Here is a 26,777-nt window from a genome sequence, read left to right as displayed (position 1 = left end):
TCTTGTGCTTTAGAATTTACGACGGTTGAGCTGGTTTACTCAGACATTTGTTATTTTGATATTAAGCTTAGTTTTCCTGACGTTAGTTTCTTTGATATTAAGCTAATTTTCCAGAAGTTTTGTTCAGTTTTTGTTTAATATTAAGCTAGTTTTCCAGACTTTTTTAGCTAGTTTCTAGACATTTGCTTGACGTTAAACTAGTTTTCTAGACATTTAATATTAAGCTAGTTTTCCAGACATATATTTGATATTAAGCTAGCTTTCCAGAAATTAGTTTGATATTAAGCTAATTTTTCCAGAAGTTTTTTTGTTTAATATTAAGCTAGTTTCCTGGATGTTTGTTTGTTTGGTATTCAAATAGTTTCCCTGATATTAATTTCTTTGTTATAAAGCTAATTTTCCATGAGTGGTTTTTTTGTAATATTAAGCAAGTTTTCCAGACATTAGTTTCTTTGATATTAAGCTAATTTTCCAGAGTTTTTGTTTTTGTTTAATATTAAGGTAGTGTTCCAGACAATTTGTTTTTCGATAAAAAACAATATTCTAACCTTCTTTTCTTTTCTTTCCAGGTAAGCGTTTGGGGGTCTGATCATTCATGACTTAAATCCGGTGGTGGTGAGTACTACTCCACTTCTTAGAAGACAAACTGCTTCCTCTGGCTATGAAAATCATTCCTTTACGGAAGTAGTCTGTCTACTCGGTGGTGTTTATTTATAACTGTATTATCGATCTATATTAGAGATTACAATTCTTTGAAAACGACTCCTTAGTAATTCAATCTGATACTTTTATTGCCCTCACACCTGATTCAACGATTCCCTACAAGTATATACTGTGTGTGTGTGTGTTCGTAGGCAGTAATTGTTGGATCAGATGTGAGGGTAAGGAGAGAGAGAGAGAGAGTGACTCTTTTGAGAGGCGTGGATTAGTCATCAGAAAGTTGAGAGAGAGAGAGAGAGGTGGAAGGAAGGGGGGGAGATCTGTTTTTGTAGCGGGACGTGAAGGGGAATGGACTGATAGAGGAGGGGGAGGGGAAAGGGCGAGATGGGAGAGGGGAGACTGATAGGATGCGATCTTGATTTATCCATAAGGGTCGAGTGGAGTGCCATGTCAGGTCGGCAGCTGGTTGTATTATGTACGAGGGCAAATGGTGGTAGTGTCCCCGACGCCTATGCCACACTGCTCATTCTTTATTGACGCTTTGCCTCACACCTCTTATCTCCTCCTCCTCCTCCTCCTGACTTCTCGGTCTCTCTCCAGCTCACCTGCTTCTGCCGTTTCTGATCAAGGGGTGTTTGGTGTCATTTTTTCGTGTCAGGTTTGGGGTCATCTACAACGTTGGGGCCAATGATGGTCCCATAACAAAGTGTTCACCTTTTTATAATACGTCCAAGATTGGAATTGTTTTCGATAATAAACACTCGTGTGTGTGTGTGTGTGTGTGTTTGCGCTATTGTCTATTACACTTATACATTTCACTGAGTGGTGTGTACATATATGTAGATTAATAATTACGCGTCAGCCAAAGAATATCAAAGCAAGGAATAAATATTGTCCGAGGAATTCAGGAAAAGCTTGTCTTGTATCCTATTCATATGTTTAGCTGGCATACTTTTTATATTATTTATTTTTTTCTCTGTGGGTAAAATGACTGAAATCAGTAATACGAAGGAATGGGATTATTTTTGGTAGTTGTAAACTGTGCAGTTTTGGTGGGAATAATTTTGAACGTTTTTTTTTTTTTATTGGCACCTCACTTGTTTAGTAAACAACCCGTTGTTGGCTGTGATGGATATTTTAATAATCACTTAGTGATTGTTTAGCTATTTAAAATCATATTTTAAGTCCTTTATAGACTTCCACTTTCTTCCTACTTCGTCATTAGCTGTTGCAAATAATTTATATTTATTAAGTTTCATTTTTTATAACAGTTTCCGAATAATGGGACTTAAGCCTTCGTAAGTAGATCCTTAGAGTTGGCACCAACTTCGGCATCGGCTGTTGCAGATCTTATGAACATATTGTTCAACATCTCTGAAGTTTCCTATTCCCCTTCTTCATGGAAAGTTGCAAATCTACTGGTTATGTTGTTAAGTATCTCATAATATCCTACGCCTTCTTCTATGGGACTTCTGCTTTTCAGTCCTGTGCTCTGAACAGCTTTTGCATTATTGAGTAATGTGATTTCCAGAGCATATATTTTTTTCGGTCTTGCATTCCTCGCTATCGTTTTGCTTAGATTGAACGAACAGCTTGTGTAGATCTCTCTCTCTCTCTCTCTCTCTCTCCTCCTCTCTCTCCTCTCTCTCTCTCTCTCTCTCTCTCTCTCTCTCTCCAAAAGGCTTCCAGTCGCTCTGAGGTCTTCGTTCCGTGCAGTGTTGATTCATACTGATTTAGTTATGTCCGCGATGATGTCCCGTGCTTTGTGTATTCGCTGGTAAATTTTTATTTCTTTCTTGCCTTAGGACTTTGTTTTTGAGGCAAGGCAGCCGACGTGCGCCTTGCGCTGCTAACTCCAGTTACGAGAGCGTAATGTTGTAGGAAAATTAGATATTACCTTTTAGATTTATTTTTTTTTTTTTTTGGTGTAAAATCGTTATTTTGAACATTTACTTACATAAAATATAAATTAAAGATAAAAGTGAATATAAGTAGGTACAAAAAAATGAGAAAAATAATTATAAATAAATACAAAAGTAAATAAATAGATACAAAATAAGAAATGAGAATAATAATTATAAATGAATAAATATAATAGCAAATAAGATAAGTCGTTTGCTGTGGTTTCGTACGTATTTTCAACATTTGCTAATTTTAAAAAATCATTTATATACGTAAGGGGTACCCAGGGCTCACTATTAAATTAAAATTGAACTTTTTGCATAAGAACCATTTTTGAATGACATATCTACGTTTGTTGTCCATCAGCGCAAAAGTTAAAACGTAGAATTCGTTAGGTACGACAATTTGGATGCACGAATTACTACATATCTTAGAATAATTCCAAGGTCACTACCGTTATTGTAGTGGCACTGGAGCCACGTTGTTAAAAGATGTAGAAAAGTCCGGTCAGCATTATAGGGGTTTCACTTGAAGTATATTTGTGGTCAAAAATACCCATCAGTTTTTATTTGTTTATTCAATGCCTCCCTTGGAGGTCACCGAGTTGCTTATCTGGACCTATACATTTATTGTTAAAATTCAGAATCTCTCTCTCTCTCTCTCTCTCTCTCTCCTCTCTCGGTCCCTCTCTCTCTCTCTCTCTCTCTCTCTCTCTCTCTCTCTCTCTCTGTTCGCCCGTCATCTTGCATGGTTCATTCGTTTGAGGGTTTTCCCAAGGATAGATGTTTAGTCGACTATAGTATAGATGTCAGTGACTTGATAATAAACATTTGATAGATTATACAAGAATGGCTTATTATGTCGTTTAAACTAGTGGGCATTATATTTATTATTATTATTATTATTATTTATTTAAATTTTTAAAAAAAATTATTTTATTATTATGTTATTATTCAGTGACTTGATAAACAAATATTAGTTTTATACAAGAATGGCTTATTATATCGTTTAACTATTAATTATTATTATTATTATTATTATTATTATTATTATTAATATTAATATTATTGGAGAAATAAATCCACAGTTATGTAAATGTACATATATTTAAATTTAAACATATCCTTAAAGGTTTAGATTTAAATATATGCATATTTACATAACTGTGGATTTGTTTCTCCATTTGAAGACTCGTGCTACTATGAGGATTATTATTATTATTATTCAGATGATGAACCCTATTCATAAGGAACAAGCCCACCAAAGGGGCCATTGACTTTAAATTCAACCTTCCAAAGAAAATGTTCAATCTTAAGAAGAAACAGAAGGTACTTGGAAATACAGAAATAAGATATCGCGTTTATTAAAAAGAAAAACAACAAATTAACAAATACATAAAAATGCATTTAAACGGAACGGGAATAACATTAGTGTAGTAATGCGTTGCATCTTCGTTTGAACTTCCAAAGTGTCCAATTGCACGACTGTCTCTTCAAGGAAACTGTTCCACAGTCCAACGGTGTGAGGTATAAAGGAACACCGGGACTGAGAATTTCGTCAGCGAGGTACATTACTGCATTCGTAACCTCTTGAGTGGTAAATGTATTTTCCTTATGATCAGTAACGTTTTAGTAACAAGGTCATAGGTGAAATAAGTTATCTCTTGGCGAATAGTTAATATTGCCTCTTATTTCATCTTGAATCACTCTCGAAAAAGATTTCCCCTAGTAGTTGGGTCAGTCCTGTCAGTACTCCTACCTCACTGTACCTCCATTCATACCCTTCATTCCATCTTGACTTTCCTTAATTCGCTCTTAACAAGCGTTTCATAGTGCAACCGCGAGAGGTCTCTCTCTCTCTCTCTCTCTCTCTCTCTCTCTCTCTCTCTCTCTCTCTCTCTCTCTCTCTCTCTCCCCAGTTACAACTTTCAGACCTTTTTACTGTCGATTTCTGCGTCAGCTCCTGAGTGGCCTCACTCGTAGGTCCCAGAGCTTTGCCTTCGACTTAGAGATTGTATATCCTGCATACAATTCCAAAGTGATTTCCCCGTCCCTTCACATCTCGCCAAATTTCAGGTTCATTGGTGCCCTGCCTCCTCTCTTCATCTCCTCGCGTGCCGAAACGCGTCTTTGCGATCTCTGCGGCGGTCTTATTTTCCTGCCTGTTGAGCGCAACTCGCATCAACTTTCATTTGTTTTATGTCCCAACGCCCCCTTTGTCAGGAGACACAGTCGGTGTCTTGGAATGCGCGCGTGCGTGCGTGCGTATGCAAATGGGATCTTGTCGCGTAACGTTTGGAAGAGAGAGGTTGCATCCCGTAGGTGGGTAGTTCATCCTTCTCTGGCCCCTTGTTACTACACTCCTTCCATTCATTTTACTATACCTCTTCATATTCTCTCTCTTCCCCTTGTGATACCTTGGAATAAACCATTTTCCACTTCCCATTTTAGTACTTGTTTGACTTGACCTTTGGCCTAAATTTTATATTGCAGTCACAATTCCAATGAAGGTTTGTTATGTTGAGGACCCAAATGGTCACTATGGCATTTCATGTTCCGTCCTCTCGAGTTCCAGTTGTATTCGAATAATGAAGTTGGCTCCTTCATGGTGTGATGAAGTGGTCGTCCCCTCCCTCCCTCAGGGTGCGAAATGGTCTGTTGCTGTCCCCTTTCGCCCCTCGGGGTGTGAAACGGTCTGTAGAACCCCCCCTCCCCATCCTACCCCACACCCTTTTTGTATTTACACGAAAGCCGTTTGTCTTTGTAGTTGGCACATTTGAATATCCCGGGGCCTCCGCTTTTGAGTCTGACTTGTCAATCAACGTGAGGGATAGAAAGGGGATCTTGGATGGTTTATGGGATCACTTGTTTTAATTGCCCTTGCTAGGAGTGCATAGTCGCCCCCCCCCCCCTTCTATCGCCTCTTTCCCCCCATCCGTGAGAAAGAGAGATAGAGGAAACAAAAAAAATAATTCACCTGCCCTCTCCAATCCTGTGACCCCCTGACTCCCTGACTCCTCTCTCTCTCTCTCTCTCTACTACGCTTTTGGGGTATTAGCCATTCTCTTCACTCTTGGTGAGTGAGCTCAGCCCCCAGCATCCTTGCCTCCCCCCTCCCCCTTCCGCTTTCCTCCTCCTCCTCCTCCTCCTCGCTAGCTCAAGCTTCCCACTGAATGCAGTTTGGGTGGCCTCCATTGCTTTGTGGTCCGACGGTTTGCAATATTCATCGCTGTTCATCCCTCGTCCCCCCTCAGCCCATTTCTCTCTCTCTCTCTCTCTTCATCTCTCCCCATCTCTCTCTCTCTCTCTCTCTCTCTCTCTCTCCTGTTAGCTATAGTACGTACCATAATATTGGGGTTTTATGTTTTTCCCCAGTTTGTTTTATGACTAAGAATATAGCTTGTTTCTTGGGGGCTCGATTAGGTCTTCATTAAATCAAACTTGACGTTTACACCTTCCCGCGTTTTATCAAGCTTTTTTTTAAGTGTCAGATCTCTACTTTAGCTTATTGAACTGAAGGACAATGTGAGCATATTGTTTATGGTCGTGAATTTGATTCCGTTTCCTTTTTAAAGTATTGAATGGATAGACATTCATGACTTGTCAGAGCAATTCGTTCCTCGTGGACATGATAGGTTATTATTTCAGCCATCAACTTTTCGTTTCTGTGTTTATTTATTCGTTGAAGAAGCGTTTATTATGAATGATATAATCGTTTATATTACCCAGGTAATCCCCGTTTATATTACCCAGGTAATCCCATTTCGATATTTTGATTGTATGGAAATTCGCCGTGTTTATGATATCAATTGAATTCATTTTGTTTTTTTATTAATCATGTGAGGACATACATTTAAATCCCTTTAATCAAGAAAGATAATATTTCCTATCCGAAAACATTGATTCATTTTTATTTTTTTTATTTTTTATTTTGGCATGACGGTATAAATTTCCAGTATATAGAGATATTTTTAGAAATCCAGATAAGACTGTTTTTCAAAGCCTTATATATATATATAGTTATATATATATATATAAATAATATATATATATATACATATATATAGATATATAAATATATATATATATATATATATATATATAAAGGTTAGCTTCCTGAACTGAAGAGAAATTTGAGTACCCATTGTTTTATGTTCATGAATTTGATTAAATTTTTTTTACTAGTCACGCGTTATAGTATTAAATTGATAGACTGTCAAAACTTGTGAAAACGAGGTTTGTGAAAGGTATTTTCTTACACAAATGTTCCCCTTACAAGACCAATTGGTTCCTCATGGGCCTGATAGGTTATTATTAATCAAGAAACAAAATTTTATTTCCTGCCAGAAACATTTGATTGATATTTTTTTATTTCTCGTATGACAAATTTCTTTTAGTATAGAGAGATGATTCTAGATTCAGATTTAAAACTTATTTGTTTTCCTAACCCTTTTTAATATCTTTTCGTATAGAGATATTATAAATCATCAGCGACGAGACACTGATTCGTTTCTCTTGACTTAAAATCAGATGAGGGTACAATTGAAAGCAGGAAAAGTTTTGACCTCCGAAAACAACTTGCGTGAAATAATTCAGCCCAAAGAGGAAACGTCTTAAAAGTTCCTTCGAGCGGCTGATCCTTTGCCCCCGTGAAATCGTTTCTAGCCACCGTTGGCCTTTTTATCCGGTTGTCAAAAGGTATACTGAGAGAGAGAGAGAGAGAGAGGATATCCCAAGTGGTAATATAACAAAGGTACTAGAACCTCTACTGCAGATGTAGTATAAGAGCGGATATCTGAGAGGGAGAGAGTGAGTGTGAGTGAGTGAGTCTTTGAAGCGGATGTAGCGGTTTTGTGTAAATCACTATTATCGCTTCCTGTCTGTGTAAGAAACAGACTCGAAGAAGAGTCTGCGGTAACACTCTTAAAGAAGGACTGAATAGTAATGTCACCCCCCAAACGATTGAATATTCAAAACTGCTTCATTTTTGTCAGTTTATCATTTACCGGGGAGGACTTGGCGATTGTGAAAACAGCGCTTTCCTTTTTTACGCCGGTTAATCGGGATTTTGGGGAGGGGGTGGGGTTTGGGGGGGGGGTCGCCATCTCCCTCCCCATTCCTTCTTGACTTTGCTGCGCCGACGGCCATAGACCCCTTGCGAGGATGGAACCCCAAGGACAAAGCAATTGGACGTGGAAATCTTTTGCCCTTCAGCGTGGGACCCCAAAGCCGTCATCATGCATGCTCTGTGTAGTAGTAGATGATTCTCCTTCTGCTGTTGTTTCTCCCTCTACCGCCTTCGTTAGGAACAGGAAGTCGTTTGCCTTCCTTCTCTCCCTTCTCTCTCTACCTCTCTCTCTCGTCTCCTTCCCTCCCCTCTCTCTCCCCCCCCCCCCCCCCCCCCCCGGTTTCTTCTCTTCCCCCTCCTCCTCCCTCTCCCTCTCAATCCTTCGTCCTCTCCTCTCTCCTCTCTCTCAGTATTTTTGTCGTTTATTTTCCCTTATTCCTTATATAACCAGAATTATCAATTAGCCAATGACATGTAAGTATTGCTCTCTCTCTCTCTCTCAGTATCCTCTGCTCTCTCTCTCTCTCTCTCTCCTCTCTCTCTCTCTCCTCTCTCTCTCTCTCTTCTTCTCCTCTCCTCCTCCTCTTCAACTTCTTCTTCCTTCTTCCTTCTTCTCTGAGATATCCGCTCTCATTCATGTACTACAGGAAAAGGTCTTAAGTACCTTTGTTTCATTTCACTTTGAAAAATTCTCTCTCTCTCTCTCTCTCTCTCTCTCTCTCTCTCTCTCTCTCTCTCTCTCTCTCTCTCTCTGGGAAGAGAGGCATGGGATAGAATACCGCATGCCTTTCCCTTCCGTTGCGTCTGAAGAAGGTAGACTCGGGGTTACAGGGCGGTTTGGTTTGGGGAGGCGGCGACCCTTTTTTTGGGGGTGGGGGTTGGGGATGGGGGACCAGCCGACCTCACCCCCACACCTCCTCATGACTGCCCCAGGGCACTGTCAAGGGTCACGATCCTTGCCCCCCCGTACCCTGGATGTGAATCCCTTCGACTTTTTTTCTTCATTTTTTTTTATTCGTTGTTATTTTATTTTGTTTATGTATTTTAATTGTTCTGCCCCAGGATTAGTTTTTGCCAAAGTCTCTCTCTCCTCTCTCGTCATCTCGTCTCTCTCTCTCCTCTCTCTCTCTCATCTCGTCTCTCTCTCTCTCTCTCCCTCATTTATTTTCTCTCTTCTGGAAAACCATAGTTTTTGAATCTGTTGTTTTTTTGTTGTTATTTTTTGTATTTATATGCCTTTTTAATTCTATACCATTGTGGATTTCTTCTTACACCTTTTAGTGACTCGTGCTATTATTATTATTATTATTATTATTATTATTATTATTATTATTATTCAGGGGCCATTGACTCTTATTAAAATTCAACCTTCCAATAATTGTTATGATACAGAAAGAAGAGATCGCTTATTTAAAAAAAAAAAAAATAAATAACCAGATGAATAACTATCTTGTGTTATGTAGCAACAACGTCATCAGTCACAGAAAGTTCTCGAGTGTCTGCTTTCCTTCCGTTGTGTAAACATCTCTTGGCGTTGATGTGGACCATTTCTATAAAGCAGCAGCGGCGGTGTGGTGGTGGTGGTGGTGCCTTGGTGGTATTGATGTCATTTTAAAGATGCCGCCCCCCTTAGGGCGTCCGTAGGGCTCCTGCCTATAAGGATAGGAACCGCTTTTAGAATCCTGCGTGCATCTTTAGTTTTTGATGTATCGGTTTTTATTTTTATTTTTTTTTTATGTATATATCAAGGAAATGCTTTTTCCTTCTTCAGAACTGGGTTGTCATTGGAGTTAATTCACTGTAGTTGCTATTATCTTGATTTTTTTATTTTTTTTTATTTTTTATTTTAAGGGAAATGCTCTCTCCTTTTTGAAAACTGTGTTGTCATTGGAGTCATAATTCACCGTGGTTGCTTTATAAGCAAAAATTATTATTTGATTTGATTTTTTAAGCTTTTTGAGAACGGGGTTGGTATTGGAATGATAAATCGCTATGGTTGATGTATAATCATAATCCTTTAATAAATATATATAATTGTGTGTGTGTGTGTGTGTGTGTGTGTGTGAAGTTTTTGAGAACGGGGTTGTCGTGGTTACTGTTGTAAGCATTTTTTCCATTTTGTTTATTTATTTACTTTTATGTATTGTATAAAGGAAAGCTCTTTTCTCTTTTGAAAACTGGGTTGTCATTCATTGAGTGTCATAATTTAGGAATGTTGCTGTTGTAATAATTTTCTGTGTGTGTGTGTGTGTGTGTGTGTGTTTTCCTTCTTCCATAAGAAGTAGATAGGTGTTGGTGACATGGGTTTTCTTACCCTGGTTGGTAGAGCCTTTGAAAAGGTACCTTATTGTAATGTAATTTGTTGCCTATACAAATTTTGCAAACGAAGGGGTCACAGATCTATCAACAACGTTTAGAGCTTTGTAGATTTCTACTCGATATGAATCTGCATATGGATTATATTTTTATATTTTCTTTTTGAATTTTTTGATGTAGGTTCTTTTGAAATTTATTTATTAATGGCTACTTTGACAATATGACAGATTTGACTGTGTAACTAAATTAATGCGAAATAAATAAAAATTGTGCCTGAGTTTAAAAAAAGGTCTGAGAACCACAGGTTTATAATGTATCCCTGGATCTGTAACTACAGATCTAATCTGTTCCATATTTAGATTCTATTTTGTTTTGGGGACTTCTTTTATTTTGTCCCTAGATTTGGCTGAGATTTTGCCCGTAAATTAGAGAGAGAGAGAGAGAGAGAGAGAGAGAGAGAGAGAGAGAGAGAGAGAGAGAGAATTTGTTTTGAAATGGACTGTACATACGGGGAAAACCTCTGTAGGTAATGATTTAAATTATGTTGGAATTTTCGATGGTTCATTGCGAGTTTTACTTACATTTTTCCCTACTTTCTGTTTTATTTATTTATTTAATCGCTATATTCTCTGGAATTATGAATTTTAAGCCAGTTGCCTCTGATTGGCTTGTTCCATATGAATAGGGTTCATCTTCTATATAATAATTATAAAGAACTTGAATAGGATACAACCGATCATTAGTATAGAGGTTGAGTTTATTTTTCATTTTTATTTTATTTTATTGTTGTTTTTTTTTCGCTTTAGTTAGTCATCATCTCTTTGGCAAAACCTTTAGTTTCTTACAATGCCAATAATACTAAAAACGAGAAAAGTATGATCATATCTGCTGTGAAACCCTAAGTATCTGTCGTCCTTCTCTTATAGATATTATATATATTGATGATGGCAGGAAATTAACACGTTGATTGTGTTAGGCAAGATGATATTGTTATTGGTTTGGAAGAGATTCTCCGAGATCAGTTATGAAAAAAGTTTATTATTATTATTATTATTATTTATTATTAGTATTAGTATTATTCAGGAAATGAACCCTATTCATATGAAACAAGGACACAGGACCCATTGACTTGAAATTCAAGCTTCCAAATAATTTGGTGTTCATACGAAAGAAATAATTAATGGTAATTGGAAATACAAGAAGAAGAGATCAGTAATTCAAATTGAAAATATGAATTAAGATAAATGAAGAATTACTTTTATGGTCTTATACATTGTTTCCTTGCTTGAACTAATGGAGCCTTTTCTCTCTCTTTGCAGGTAGGCTATGGATGAGTACAACGAAATCTCAGGTGTTACAAAGGGGAAGGTAAGACCGGTGGGTGACCCCCATCTCTAGTATAGTTTGTTGGGTGACCTGGTACCGCGTGGGACCTTCGGAAAAGTTTACCATAAGTCGTAAATTTTTTTTATTGGTATGTGATTGACCAGGTTTTAGAATTTTTATAAGTATATTTTGTAAAAAGTAGAACTCGAGTCACGAATTTATTGGAATTTGAAACATTATATTGGTTTGTATTGGTAATATAATAATGGTTCTTTTGGAGCGATTGTCCAGGAGCTATCTTTGTGGGCACGTCGGAAAAGGTTAACCTTAGGTCATGATTGTTTTTTTTTCGGTTGATACGGGCCTTTTTGGGGAGGACTGTCCATCCAGATTGTTAAAATTACAATGATACCAGATATATTATAATCTTTCTGGGCACGTCGGGAAAAAGTTAAAAACTTGGGTCATGTAATGGTGGGTGTGTGTGTGTGTGTGTTTTTTTTTTTTTTAATTATTATTATTATTATTATTATTATTATTATTATTATTATTGTGAAACACCACTGGTTTATGTTGATGTATGTTAATAAAGGCCTATTTTGGTGAATGTCCAGGTTTTAAAATTAAGAGAGATACATTCTACATAAATGATTAAGATAAGATATATTTTATTTTTTCTGGGCACGTTGGAAAAAGTTTAAACTTAGTCTATAGTTTTTTTTATTATTTCTTTTTTTTTTTTTTTTTGTTTTTTTCCGTGTATGTATAATGTTGACATTTAAATTAGAAATTATCTCGCATCGCTAAACGAAATCTATCACCTGGTTCCATGCAACGAAAAAACACTATTAAATAAAAGTGAAAGTCGCCAATCGCACGTCTAAGTGTGGACTGACTTTTAATTATTCGAAATCGCTCAGGATAAGTCTCTGGCTATGAAGGGACGAACTGTGAATCCCGATTATATAATATATATATATATATATATATATATATATATATATATATATATATATAACGTCAGTGAAGCGTTACCTACTACACCACCGCGATAGGTGTAGTAGGTAACGCTTCACTGACGTTCCTGGGTTTGAAAGGATCCATAGGTTCGCGCCCTGGTCCAGGCAAATCTATTATCGAGAAAAAATTCCCCTTCGGTTAAGCATATATGAAAATATATTAATTCCGAGGTAGAGCGAATTAGATATTATAAAAGGACATTGTAGCTCGATATATGTATATGAATCACGGAATGTGATATGCAATATATATATATATATATATATATATATATATATATATATTATATATATATATATATATATATCAATCACTTCGAGTGCGACTCTCGGGCAGGAGATACGGTTGGTTGTGTTTGCTCTGTATCCCATCCGTTTAAGCAGTTGAAACAGCGGCGGCAGCAGCAGCAGCACCCCTCAGGTGAGAGAGAGAGAGAGAGAGAGAGAGAAAGCGTTGCTGCAAAGAGGGGTCGCAAGCGTGCAATGCGCGTGCGGCAGGTGAATCCCCGAGTGGGTAGGGGAGAAGGGATTAATCCCCCCTCTTCCCCCCCCTGGCCCCTCTCTCTCTCTCTCTCTCTCTCCACACAACTTGTCGGCCGACAGACCGACCGCCACATTTTTTCCCATTTCTACCTCACTGAAAGAATAGAGAGAGAGAGAGAGAGAGAGAGAGAGAGAGAGAGAGAGATTCGCCCTTCAATGTTTTCGCGTTAGTTTTATCATTGGAGAAATTCTCTCTCTCTCTCTCTCTCTCTCTCTCTCGTTATAGTTGTGAGATAAAGATTATAATATATACATTATAATTATGAAGTCCGAAGCGTATTTTGAGAGAGCGAGAGAGAGAGAGAGAGAGAGAGAAAACGATGACGACTACAGGTAGTGTCCGACCAGGATGAGGGTGAGGTTATGGAGAGGAGGAGGAGGTGGGATGAGGGTGGGTGGAGGAGGGAGGGGAGTTTAAATGGGAGGGGGAGGGGGGGGGGGTAAACTCCAGGTAAGCTGGGATGTGACTGGACCGGTCGCATGCGGCACTTGGATCCTCTCTCTCTCTCTCTCTATCTCTCTCTCTCTCTCTCTCTCTCTCTCTCATCTCATCTCCCACTCCCCCCTCGGGCTTCTCATTACTTCCCCACCTATGTCTCTCTCTCTCTCTCTCTCTCTCTCCTTCCTTAGGCATAGCGTCTCTTCCTAAAACTCAAAACCTCGTCGGAACCATCACATATATTTTTGTCCCTTTAATTCCTATTTGTCTTAAAATCATTCTCTCTCTCTCTCTCTCTCTCTCTCTCTCTCTCTCTCTCTCTCTCTCTCTCTCTCTCAAAAGAAATTTTTTTTAATGTTCAGTCAGCATAAAATATTCATTTTTTAATAGCACAGGTCAAATTAGGTAGCTATTTTTTTTATTATATGTAAGGCAATACTCCTCTCTCTCTACTCTTCTCCTCTCTCTCTGCTCTCCTCCTTCTCCTTTCTTCTCTTATCTCTGCGTCTCTCTCTCTCTCTTCCTTCCTCTGATATACCGGCAGTGTTCTCTCCTCTCTTCTCCGGTTGGGTATGGTTTTGCTGGCGCTAGTGTTGGTGGTGCTTGGTGGCAAAGGTAAAGGCTAGGCTGCCCCTCCTCCTTCTCCTCCTCCTCCTCGTCCTGCAGGGTTGGGAGGGAAGGGGGCGGGACGTCAAGTTCCCCTCCTCATCCTCCTCCTCCTCCTGCTGCTGCTTCCACCTCTTCGTGTACCTGTAGTGGCAGTGGTAGGTAGGTAGAGAGAGAGAGAGACAGAGGGGAGGGACGGTTCTATTGATGGTAGGTAGGTAGGTAGGGGGATACTGAGAGAGAGTGAGAGAGGGAGAGGGAGGGTGAAAAGAGAGAGAGAGAGAGAGAGAGAGACGGTCCTGGGCGGGCGGTCGGGCGGTGGTGTTGCTGCTTAGTCCGTAGGAGTTTAGTCGTGAGCACGCCGCCGACCCGCGCTGTGTGCTCTCTCTCTGTGTTTCGCTACTACCTCACTCACACACCCGGACCTCACTCACTCACACCTCTTCATCACTTGTCACCACTAGCCACTACTTATATATATATACTTTAAAAAAAATAATAATAACATAAACCCACCAACCACCACCGCTACTCATACCGTTGCTGCTTCACTGCTGAAAAGATAGAAAAAAATAACACTTTTCTTCTTCATCTTCGTTTGGGAAAACGTGAACTGAGAAAATTATCATCCTCGTAGCCTGTTCCTCCGCCTGTTCCTCCTCTTCTTGGTACTCAACACAACACACGTACACATAACACAACTCAACTTTCCTCCTCTTATTCTGCTGTGCTTCGGTTACTTGATTCGCTCGCTGTCTTGCCTTGCCCTGCCTGCCAGTATCTCTTCTGCTCCTCCTCCTCCTGCTCTTCTGCTTGCTGCCTGCTGCTGTTAAGTAGTAAGCTGCTGCCAACAACAACAACAATAATAATATCGTCATCAACAACAACAACAACAACATCAGCTGCTGTCGCCTTCCCCTTTCATTCATTGTTATATTATATTAATATATATAAAGTTTCGACGCCGTGCTGTGCAAAAAGAAGAAAAAAAAAAAGAGGTGACCGCTCTGTGTGTGTGTGTGATATATATATTTTGATCCTATTCTTTCTCTGAGAAAGTCGCAAAACACGAGCAATTCATTCGTTCTCGCTCCATCTGCCGTTTATAGGTATTCGTAATCGCTTTCGTCTCTCCTGTCTCTTGTCTCCCATCTCGCTTCCTGTGTTTAGATTATTATTATTATATTATTAATTGAAAGGTTACTACTACTACTACTACCACAACATAAGACAAGCATCATATATACTAATACTTTAATCAATTACACAGCGCCGCCAACACAAAGAGACCTGACTGTAACTATACATATCTTGTATTGCCTTAACAATACATTAATATATTTAAAAATTAACTGGGCCCCCAACCCCACACACCCCCCTCATATATAACCCCCGGGGCTGTCTCCCTCCCATGTCGGTGGTGTGCTAGTGGACCAAAAAAAAAAAGGAAAAAATTAAAAGAATTTAGGAGGACATTGTAAAAGTCATCACAATAAGTCATCTTCATCATCAACGTCGCCTCGTAGTATTCGTCTCTAGCAAGTCATCATTACTAAGTCATACACAAGACGTCATCACCTGGGGTTGTAATAAGTGTGAGTGAATTGTGAGAGAGAGAGAGAAAAGAAAAGAAAAATAATATATATATAAGGCTATAACGTTACTTATATCAATATATATTATATATAATAAATATATAACTTGCAACTGAAGAGCAATCGCACAGCCTGCCAGCCTGCCTTCTTGGTGGCTAGTTCGCGGACCAACCAAGCGAAAACCTCTGCAACTGCTGTTCTTCTGCTGTTGTGGTGCTGTGCTGTGCAACTGCTGCTCTGCTGCTGCTCCTGCACCCACTCCGTCAGTTTCCACCTGCGAGTAAAGGCGGCATTGTGGTTTTATCGTCTTCAACGCCTTCGCCTGTGTCTTCGTCACCTCTCTCCCCCTTCCTCCCTTCCCTATTCTTCCTTTTACCTCTTCTCCTCCTCCTTCTTCTTCCTCCCTCCTCCTCTTCCTCCTCCTCAGGTCCTCATCCTGAACGCCCTTCTCCATTACCACCAAAATTTTCACGGCGGCTGAACACCCGACGCCTATCTTCTCTTACCTTCCTCCTCCCCCTCCCCCTCCACCTCCCCCCCATCCTCATTCCTTTTATCATCCACCCGCCAATCTGGAAGTCACACACTTCGACGTCATGGTAAGACCAAAGTCTCAGATTCTCCCAGGTTTCGACCACCTATATTTATATATATATAACTTATTTACTCTTAATTTGTGCGTCTTGTTAACTGTATTACGTCTGCTTTTTGTCATTTGTTGTTGCAATGAGCAAGCCACCTCTGGGGGCCCTGCACTTGCTTTCTCTTGCCTTTGCTTTGATGCATGTGGGAGTTGTTCCTCCTTTCTAGAAAGTGGATTGTCACCTGCATAGGTTGACGTGGCTGATTTTGAAGGTTAATTGAAGTTGTTCTGCATGTTAGCAATACTATCTGGGTAGTTTCTTCATTCCCGTGTTGTGTCAGAGCTGTATATTGTAGCCTCTTACACACTATTATTATTATTATTATTATTATTATTATTATTATTATTATGCAGAAGACAGCCCCACCAAGGGGCCACTGACTCTGAAATGTAATCTTCCAAAGAATATCCTAGTGTTCATTAGAAGGAAGTAACGTTATCGGAAACTTGTTTATAAATCACAGGTGTGTCATTGAATTATCACAACACTTCGCGATGTTAATGTTCCTGTGAATGTGCATATTGAAGAATTGAGAGATGTTAGGGATCACACAGCGTGTCCAGTATGTTGAATGTTGTGCGTCTGTGTGGCGAAGAAATCTCTCTACCTACCTACCTGTCCAGCCCTACCCTCGGGCAGCAGCTAGCCGCATGCCTGCTGCTGCTACCTCCCTCCCTTGTCTCTTGCCATTCTCTTACCTGCCGCTGCTCAGGCTGCTGCTGCTGGTAGTAGTAGTAGAAGACTCGGAAGGCGCATTCTGTCCTCTTGGCGTCGTCGTGTTGTTCCTCCTCCTCTTCTCGCGATGGTCAGGTGTTCCAGTAATTCGCTGGTATGTTTTTATTTACGGCTCATTGTTATGGAAACTTGATAACACACACATACGCATTATTAGCCGCCTCCTGTCCCCCCCGCTACGAAACGTTTTTCTGCTATATACACCGCTTGGACTTTTGAGATTCTTTGCTGTTAGTTAGTTTACCATGAAGATTCTTTCTGTCTGTCTGTCCCCCCTCCCTCTCCTTCACCCTCCTTCTCTTCCCCCTCCCCACCCCCTCCCTCCCTCCCCTTGATCTTGACACCTGTGCGATCTTGAGAAATGTGAACAGACTTGTTTCTCAGGTGCAACTTCTTCACTCACAACTTAGAACCGCTCATGGGCCAAGTACGGAAGCGAATGTTTTAGTGAGTGACTTTGGCATTTAAAATGATAAGGATTATTTTGGAGAGGTTGGCGTTCGCTTAGTTTCTTTATATGCATGGCTCCTGGATGAATTTTTTCTTCCCCTAATGTTTTATAACATGTTGAGAATGCCAGTTCGACCAGTTGTTATTTGATGTGGTTTTGATAGGGCGCCTGGATTAACTTTTAATATCGTTATGTGACGTGCTTTGAATGTTGTTTTGCTTTTTATTTCTTAAATAAAATCTATCGTCTGTTAACGCTTTTGTACCTCTACACCCTCTCGAGTATTTTACGAGGAAATGTATTAACGTGGTTGAATTCAATTATGCTAATGCAACATTACCTGTATTTAGTGGAAGCCCCGTTCGACTTCGTATCACGTTTAGTGCGGTATTGCACGCAATCAGTGGTGGGTTGAGTGTATTGGAGTTTGTTATTCATTGTGAGATACAGCTTTGTATGGGACGAATGTTGGGAAGATATTTATCAACAGCTTTGTATGGGACGAGTTTGGAAAGATTTGTCATTATGGGAAGATGATTGCCATCGACAGCTTTGTATGGGATGTGATTGGGTAGATGTTTATGTCATCAGCAGCTTTGTATGAGACGTGTTTGGGAAGGTGTTTGTGCAGTCAGCAGCTATGTATGGGATTTATCATCAGCTTTGTATGGGAAGAGTTTGGGAGATATTTGTGTCAACAACAGCTTTATATGGGACATGTTTGGGACTATATGTCATCTATAGTTTTGTATGGGATGTGGGTGGGAAGCGGTTTGTTTCATCAACAGCCTTGTATGGCACTGTTTGGGAAGATGTTTGTATCAACAGAAGCTTTGTATGGGACATGTTTGGGAAGATACATGTCATCAACAGCTTTGTATGGGACGTGTTTGGGAAGGTAGTGTCATCAACAGCTTTGTATGGGACGTGTTTGGGAAGGTAGTGTCATCAACATCTTTGTTTGGGAAGATGATTGTTTCATCAACAGCTTGTATGGGACGTGTTTTGGAAGGTAGTGTCATCAACAGCTTTGTTATGGGACGTGTTTGGGAAGGTAGTGTCATCAACAGCTTGTATGGGATGTGTTTGGGAGATAGCTTCATCAACAGCATTGTATGGGACGTTTTTGCGTAGCTGTTTATGCGTCTTCTTTTGTTTACACTTTGCATATTGTTCTCCCGCGAGATTTCAGGACGCCAGTGATCTGTTTGAAAGCGGTTTACACTCAACTTAACTATGGCTAATGAAAGCTTCTAATGTGCGTTTTATCTTCTTAAGAGAGCGCTGCGAGGGATATTCTCTCTCTCGGTGTAGGCCAGATAAACTTTGCTCCTGTGGGGGGTGGTCTCAAGTTTGAGATAGGAGTAGGAAGTCTGAAGTGAATCTTGGCGCCAGCGCTCTCTCTCTCTCTCTCTCTCTCTCTCTCTCTCTCATATATTGTTTCTTTGTTGCGTTTTAGTAACAGTTTGCCATTATTCCAGGCTTTGGTTACTTTATGATATCTGAAGATTTAAAAGACTATTTATTGATATATTTATTTACTTATCTATATTGATAGATTCGCCTGTTCTTCATATTTATTTATGTTGCATGTTCTTCTTATTGATATATTTGCCTATTCTGCCTTCACTATGCGACCACGTGACATCAAGCAGTTATATTCTGCGCCTCGGGACAATGAATTATGTAACGGACTGATTCATAACGGTGCCTGTTTGCGATACTTAAGGTGCGCCTTCTTATAACACCCCCCTCCCCCCCCTTTTCCATCTCCCCTCTCCCATTCTCCATCTCCCTTCTTCATCGTTGGTAATTAGATCGGTAATTGTGGAAGTTGTTGACACACCCCCGTCCTCATCACTTTAAAGACGTCTGTAGGCAAATATAACATTCCATCCATTCTCTCTCTCTCTCTCTCTCTCTCTCTCTCTCTCTCTCTCTCCGCAAGGCCTGAAGTGTTGGATGCATATTTCACATTTCCCCCCCTTAGATTACGTCGCGCCTCTCTCTCTCTCTCTCTCTCTCTCTCTCTCTCTCTCTCTCTCTCTCTCTCTCTCTCTCTCTCTGTTACGTCGAACTTTTGTAAGATTACTCAGGCGTTTTAATGATTTGCATCACGCTCAGGATTCAAGACCCAAAAGCCACACCTGTTCTCTTTTTTTTTTTTTTTTTTTTTTTTTTTTTTTTTTTTTTTTTTTTTTTTCTTTTTTCACCTGTCATTTAACTTTTCGACCGAAAGGCTTCCTTCCTTCCTTCCAATTCCTTCCTTTGCCCAATCCCCGCTACGTATTGTGTTCCAGCACTGCGTATTATGTACTGGTCTTATATAGCTCGATAACCAGGGTCAGTGAACCGGCTCCTCTGGTCAGGTAAGGTGTGTAGGTAGGTAGGTAGGTGCAAGAAAGGAGGTTGACTGTGTGACAGCCGGAGGACTTGATGGGGGGAAACGCTTGGGTTAAACCGAAACTAGTGAGAGAGAGAGAGAGACCTGTCCGTTTTTTTTTGTTCTTGTATGAGGATTCTGAGGTCGGGTGTGTCGCAATATTTTTTATGTTGCATTTCGATGCCGGAGTTTTAGAATAACTTTTAAATTAGAATTATAGTTTATTTTTTCTTGTTACATTTTTTCAGGGTCGTGTAGTGTAATTAGATTTATTTTCAAAGTCGTGTGTTAGGATGTGTGTACCTTCGTTTAAGGTTTTCCAGGCAGTCATATTTTCTCTCTCTCTCTCTCTCTCTCTCTCTCTCTCTCTCTCTCTCTCTCTCTCTCTCTCTCTCTCTCTCTTACAGCAAATCATTAATTAGAGTTCTAAGGGTTCTTTTCCATGGGTTCTTCCCCATGGATTCCTTTCCCTTAGGTTCTCTCCTATGGGTTCGTTTCCAAGTGTTCCGTCCCATGGATTCGTTTCCAAGGGTTCTTTTCCACGGGTTTCGTATGGGTTCCTTTTCAGAGGTTCTTTTCCGATGGTTCTTTCCTCAGGGATTCTTTTCCAAGGGTTCTTTCCCCAGGGATTCTTTTCCAAGGGTTCTTTCCCCATGGATTCTTTTCCAATGGTTCTTTCCCCAGGGATTCTTTTCCAAGGAGGGGTTCTTTCCCCATGGATTCTTTTCCAAGGGTTCTTTCCCCAGGGATTCTTTTCCAAGGAAGGGTTCTTTCCCCAGGGATTCTTTTCCAAGGAAGGGTTCTTTCACCAGGGATTCTTTTCCTTTCCAAGGGTACTTTCCCATGGATTCTCTTCCAGGATTCGTTCCCATGAATTCATTTCCTTGTAGCAATTGATTGCATACAGGAGCAAGGTTCTTTTCCATGGATCCTCTTCCGAAGGTTCTTGTCAAAGGGCTCCTTTTTTGGTGGAGGGGTTATCCCAAGTAGCAATTTACGTGGATTGGGGTGTTGGGGGGAGGGTGGGGGGTTAGTAGGAGATGAGAAGGAAGGAAGGACGGAAGGGAAGGTAGGCAGGCACAATTCAAGGCCGCTGGCTGGTCGATCGGGGCGCATATTATTATTGCATGATCGACTTTGGGCAACGATCAACTTAACAACAGCGGCGGTGAGGTACTACCCTAAGATGCCTGGATCCTCCTGTCATTCTGTCTTTTATCATCTTGTACAGGGTTCTGTAGTGGCTTTTAGAGAATGGTGGGTGGAGTTGAGAGAGAGAGAGAGAGAGAGAGAGAGAGAGAGAGAGAGAGAAGAGAGAGAGAGCAGACGCGGCCATTGATCGCAAGAGCCCAACAAGTGTTCCCCTGGCGAACTGTTGGTAGTGGCCTCCCCTCTGTCTCTCTCTGCTGCAGCACTATACCGCTGCCCTGCCGCAGTGCCGCATCTACCACCGAGGCACCTCCTACTTCCTCTCTCTCTCTCTCTCTCTCTCTCTCTCTCTCTCTCTCTCTCTCTCTCTCTCTCTCTCTCTCTCGTCGGTGTGACGATGAAGTACTCACTTTTTGTGTGCACCGGAACAACACCTTTCTTTTCTCTTTTGTCTCTCCTTTTTTCCGTCTTCTATCTCCTCCTCCTCCTCCTCCTCCCTCCTCCTCCTCCAACCGTTTTGCCTTGTGACTCTCTTGATATTTTCTTGTTTCGTAGATCACGAATATTTACGTCGCAAATGTATTTGAACAACCCCGGATGTGTTTCTTTATATTTGCGCTCCATTCATAGCTACTACCTGAATAGAGCCCAGTTGGGTTCGTTATCATATATATTTTTGTAGGTCACGAATATTCACGTTTTAATTTTTATTATTATTTACATGCTCGGATTTACTTTATAGTATTTTGTCTTGCATTCATAGATACCAAAATATGGCCCCGTTTATTTGTGTCCAGTGCTAACTGGTAGGTAGGCGGTCCGCTTCGCTGTACTGTTCTCCTCGCGACCTCTGTTGTCCCTTTGAGCGACGCAGGAAGGAGAAGTAAAACGTTTTTTAGGGGACGACGAGAAGTTGAATGTATATGGTTTCCTTTTAACCTGGTCAAGCAATTACGTGATATTAAAATTGGGAAAAATCTGGTTTACATAATATATCCTTGTTAACATGCCAGCGAAAGTTGAAGTGTATAAGATTGTTATATAATCAGGCAGAGGAAGGACTTTATATTAAAACTAGGAAAAATCAGGTTGTCATAAAAAGCGGTTATTGATATACCAGCAGGAGATCCGGTTATGTTTTTCTTCCCTACGAGAAGTTAAATATATATGACTGCCATTTAACGAGTCAACCAGAGAAATTACTTGATACTAAAGTAAGAAAAAAATGGGTTTGCATGAAGTACGGGTTTTAAGTTTTTCTCCCGTAAAAGATCTCCATTAAAACTTTTGTAAAAATTTGCCAAGTGTACTTGGGAAGATCTTGTCCTTTTAGAGAAAAAATTTACTCTCAGTTGTACTTGGAAGATTGTATATAGAAAAAGAAGTTGTGTATTCAGGAGCTATGATTCCACAGGAGTAACATTATATACGACCAAAATTGTAAATTGTATATAGAGAAAGTTGTTGTGTATTCAGTAGCTATGATTCCACACGAGTAACATTTTACACGACAAAGAATTGCGGTATCTTTTTTTTCTTTCTTTCTCCCAAAAGGTCAAGTTTCACAGCGGGTATCTTGTTATGGCCCGGAATTAAATTCGTAAAGCATGCACATGCAAATCGATACGTTATAAGAACTGCAGTTGCTGTTTGCCACAGGTTTGTGGTACATTGTTGCTGAATTCTTAAAACGGTACCAAGTCAGACGGTAATTTTCTTAGACAAAGGTATTCATCTGTGTATACTATGCTTCAGCTAAGAGATTGCATATCCTGCTACATTGGCTTATTGCAAAACAAGAAAACTTGAGTCTTACTTTACAAAATGTTTACGGGCTGCTCTATGAGGAAGAGCCCGTGCTGGCATAAGGCCAACTTAATCTCAAACAACATACAAGGGATTAGCTAATAATTGTGTTAAGTTGGTGCTTATTAATTTTGACAAGCAGTAAATTAGGTTAATTATTGTTCTGGAGGAGGACCGGAGGATAAATTTTTTCCTGTATACAAAACCAGTCAGAAGCCATTGTGCTACTAGTACAGTGTTATATATATGGGTTTAACAGTTTTTCCTTTATATTAGGTTAGTTATAAGGCTATAAACAAACACCTCCCCATCAAACGATGTGCATCTTTTAAGGGAAAGGGAAACTAGATTTCTTTAAATTCTTACAAATTCTGAAGCCAATTAAACTCACCTGGTTGCTGGCAAAGGTATACAGTTTGTTGACGGTTGTTGTTAGCAGTGATTTGATGTTCAGAGATCTTCCTCGGCTGTTTAGATTGCAGGGGACCACAGTGGAAAATCCTTTGCCAAATTTAGCATCTTTTACAGGAAGTACCCCGTATTCGATAGCTTCTTACAGCATATTTGAATGATTCTCATAAATTACCAACATTCTGGCATTCGTTACCTTGTAGTGATTGTATTTTCATGATAACTCCCATCAAGGTTTGAGGTATAGCAGTTGCTCTATATATACATTCCGTTAGTTGCTCATTTGAGCCAGGTTGTGGCAGCTTCCAATAGGTAGGTGTGTCAGATGCCTGGGAGTTGAGTCAAGTCGGAAGCATCCAGAGGTGTTTGTATTGTCTGTATCTTTAAACGCGTTTGTAAATTGGCATTTTCAAACGCATAGCACAACCCTTGTTAGATATTGGGATTTTCGACCACTTTGGCGTCTACATATGCAAGTACGCTTTTCCATGGGTACAGTAGAATATTTTTAGAAGACTATGGAGCAAAAAAAAAAAAAAAATGCGACTTGGAGCTCTGAGAATCCTTAATATTGTGAACGCCTCTTTTGTAGTTACTCTTCTGTATCAGCCAGAAGAAAAATTGTTTATGGAATTATTATTATTATTATTATTATTATTATTATTATTATTATTATTATTATTATTATTATTATTATTCAGAAGATGAACCCTATTCATATGGATCAAGCCCACAGGGGTTACTGACTTGAAAATCAAGCTTCCAAAGACTTTTTATGGTGTTCATTCGAAAGAAATAACAGAAGGGAATGGTAAATACAGAAAGAGAAGATCGATTATTAGAAAAATAGATTAATAAAAAATCAGCAAAATCAAAAGAAGAAAAGTCACATTGTATTAGGGTGGCACCATCCAGATAGAGATCTATGATGTAATTAGTGTTTAAACGAAGGTCGACTAAAGCATATTACAGTTACTAATAATAGAACCAATAATTTTACATCATGGCCACTAGCTGTACCAGGTAACCTTTCCAAAAAATCATCCTTGCAATTTGGGAAACAAAGATCTGCAACAAATAGTAGCCACATCTGCTTCAGATTGTATTGCGATCAATACCTGTTGAACAGCAGGTACATTTGTGATTGGAGTCCTTGAACCAGTAACAGTCTTCCTGAACTCCGGGGGTATGTTTTCTTTTCTTTTACCTGATCGTTAATGACGTATCACCTTTTATCTGCAACTTGTTTCTCTCTGTAGGCTCATCTTGATTTTGAAACACTCTTGGGTTATTATTGTTTTGTGACTTTATAATGGTTTTCGGTTGAAGATTTAACGAAAGAAAAGAAATTGCCCCTTTATTTTGACAGTAGTAAAACCTGAATGATTCGCATGTATTTTACAACCTTTTCCTATAACTGGACACACACTACGGTCTGATTTCCCTTTTGGAACTATCTTGGGTTTATAATCTTGACATTCTGTAAAAGTTTTCAGTTGATGATTTAAAGACAGAAAAGTATTAACCTCATTTTTTATATATTATTAAATAGTGAATTAGAAGCAGCACTTAACCCCCAAAATCAATGCAGCCTTAAATTTAGTAGGTGTCGTAAGGTGGTGTCATGGTTCCATGTTGATTTCTGATGGAACCCTTAAAAAGTCTGGAAAGTTCTGCAAATTACTATCGCGCCGTAGTGGGGGTAGTGCAATCGGGACACCTCACGTGGCGCAATGTAGGCATTACTGGTATGTGTTGTTTAGCTATGTCGCTTTGGTGGCTCCTAGCCCCCCTCTCTCTCTCTCTCTCTCTCTCTCTCTCTCTCTCTCTCTCTCTCTCTCTCTCTCTCTGAAAATTGCCGTGAAAGTATCTCGGTGTTTTGCTTTACAAAATCAAAATAATAAACTGAAATAGAAATAATAGAAAGATTAAATTATCAATTATAGAATGTTAGTTTGACCAAGTAGGAGCAGACTATAAGTGGACCAGTATTTTCTAAGTTAGAATGTATTTCCATATTATCGTTGGCCGATGCGTACTCACCCAATACTGTTCTGTCATGAGTTTGGACCATAAAGATCGGAAATAGTTCTCCAGAATACATTATGTTCTAAGTTTTATGATATAAGGTTTTATTTGAATATTACCTTTTTGGGGCAAAAGTTTCGTTAGTTTCTGTATTCGTCTAAGACTTTTCCGTCATAAGTTTGTGACATTTAGAGATTTAAAATTACGGTTTAGAAGACATGTACTAAGGCTATGATATCAGGTTTTATTTTCGTATTACCTGTAGGGGAAGAAAAGTATTGTAGATTGATGACTATTCGTTCAGACTGTAAATTTGTGATAATTAGATATGAAATTATTATTATTATATTTTTTGTAGAATCCCCATACTTCTGACAATATCTCGCCGATTATCTTGAAGGGCCTAGATGAGATGTCTCACCATGGAGCAACAGATAGATGCTAATTATTGTTTGTTAGATCCTCCTCCAAGTATTCAATGGAAGTCTGGCAATTGACTATATTAAAAGAAGACCGACCTGCTCTTTTAAGTTTGAGGTTATATTTTCCTAAACTTTTTTTTTTTTTTTTTGGGGGGGGGGGGGGGGGGGGGGGGGGGGGGGGGGGGGGGGGGGGGGGGGGGGGGGGGGGGGGGGGGGGGGGGTTGCAAATGTTTGTTTTTGGATACCTGTAACTCACTCTCCGTTCCACAGTGATGACTCATGGTATATCAGTTCTAAGGCTTTGATTGATATCCTGCTCGCACGAGACTTGTCGTCTGGTTGTCTCCATAAGCATACCTTACCAAAATTGATTTATAAGCGACTGATCTCTTCCTGTAAATATTTTTCAATCGCTTTCTTTTACTTCTTCCCAAAGAAGGCCTTATTCTTTTGAAGCTTGAATTTAAAGTCCGGGGGTCGTTGGTGGTCGTGTTGTGCATACTTCCTGACGAAGTGTTTAGTTGTGAGGTTTGGAATTTTGTCACGTAACTTTCTTTAGGTGGGTTTTCTTAATGTACATCTTAGAGATGGTACCAATTTCCTTTAGTCAATAGTAAGTAGCAGTTCATTTTAACTATAAAAAATACGAGAGCATTCGGTACTCACGACCCGTAATGGGTTATTGACCCCGAAGAATCTTCTAAAGCAATGTTGCATGTAGGAATTAGGCCCTCCACCTGAATCTGGCGTGTGAGGTGCAGTAAGACGGGTAGCTTCGTTTACAGGTGTGTAATGTCATGAAGCATTACTATTCGGTAGATCTGTAAGTTTGTCTTATACTTTAGTCTCGGAGAAGGTATTTATTCACTTAAAAAGTAGATCAGAAGGGAAATAAAATCGGCGACATTCTTATAACAAAACAAAGCCCTTCGTGTTGCCATATTGTACAGTACTTGTTTATTTATGTATTTCTTAGTAGGTGTCGTACGAGGTGAAATAGTTCTGGAAGAGACATTCTTTAGAGTTCTTAAAACCCGTCACCTTTCTGTAGAGGAATTAAGAAGTTGGTGGAGTCTTTGCTTGGAAAGTTGGTTGTAGATCAGAAGGGAGAAAGTTGTTTAGTATTCTGACAAGAAAAGAAAGTAGTTCATTATAATATTGTGCTGTCCTTGGTTTCTTGTTCCATTTATTGTGAGGAGGACATTTTAACGTTTTTGATTCCTTCTGTTATAAGGACGTCAGTTACTTTTTTCCCCATCTATTATAAGAAGGATG

The 26,777-nt window shown here is 39.6% G+C and overlaps 1 protein-coding gene across 1 annotated transcript in view; it reads left to right on the top strand.

Annotated features, from left to right (window-relative positions):
• Positions 1–569: 569 nt before the first annotated feature.
• The window catches only part of LOC135208083 (polypyrimidine tract-binding protein 1-like), a gene marked incomplete in the record, with an annotated part of 64,624 nt that continues 38,416 nt past the window's right edge, over positions 570–26,777 (top strand). Inside the window, 2 exon segments of the mRNA XM_064240233.1 lie at positions 570–615; positions 11,265–11,313. Of these exon segments, the coding sequence (XP_064096303.1) occupies positions 11,272–11,313 (42 nt within the window).

Source organism: Macrobrachium nipponense, chromosome 11, assembly GCF_015104395.2.
Source record: "Macrobrachium nipponense isolate FS-2020 chromosome 11, ASM1510439v2, whole genome shotgun sequence".
NCBI classification, from domain to species: domain Eukaryota; kingdom Metazoa; phylum Arthropoda; class Malacostraca; order Decapoda; family Palaemonidae; genus Macrobrachium; species Macrobrachium nipponense.
The sequence above is the reverse complement of the archived record's forward strand: the minus strand, read 5'-3'. Positions and strand labels throughout refer to the sequence as shown.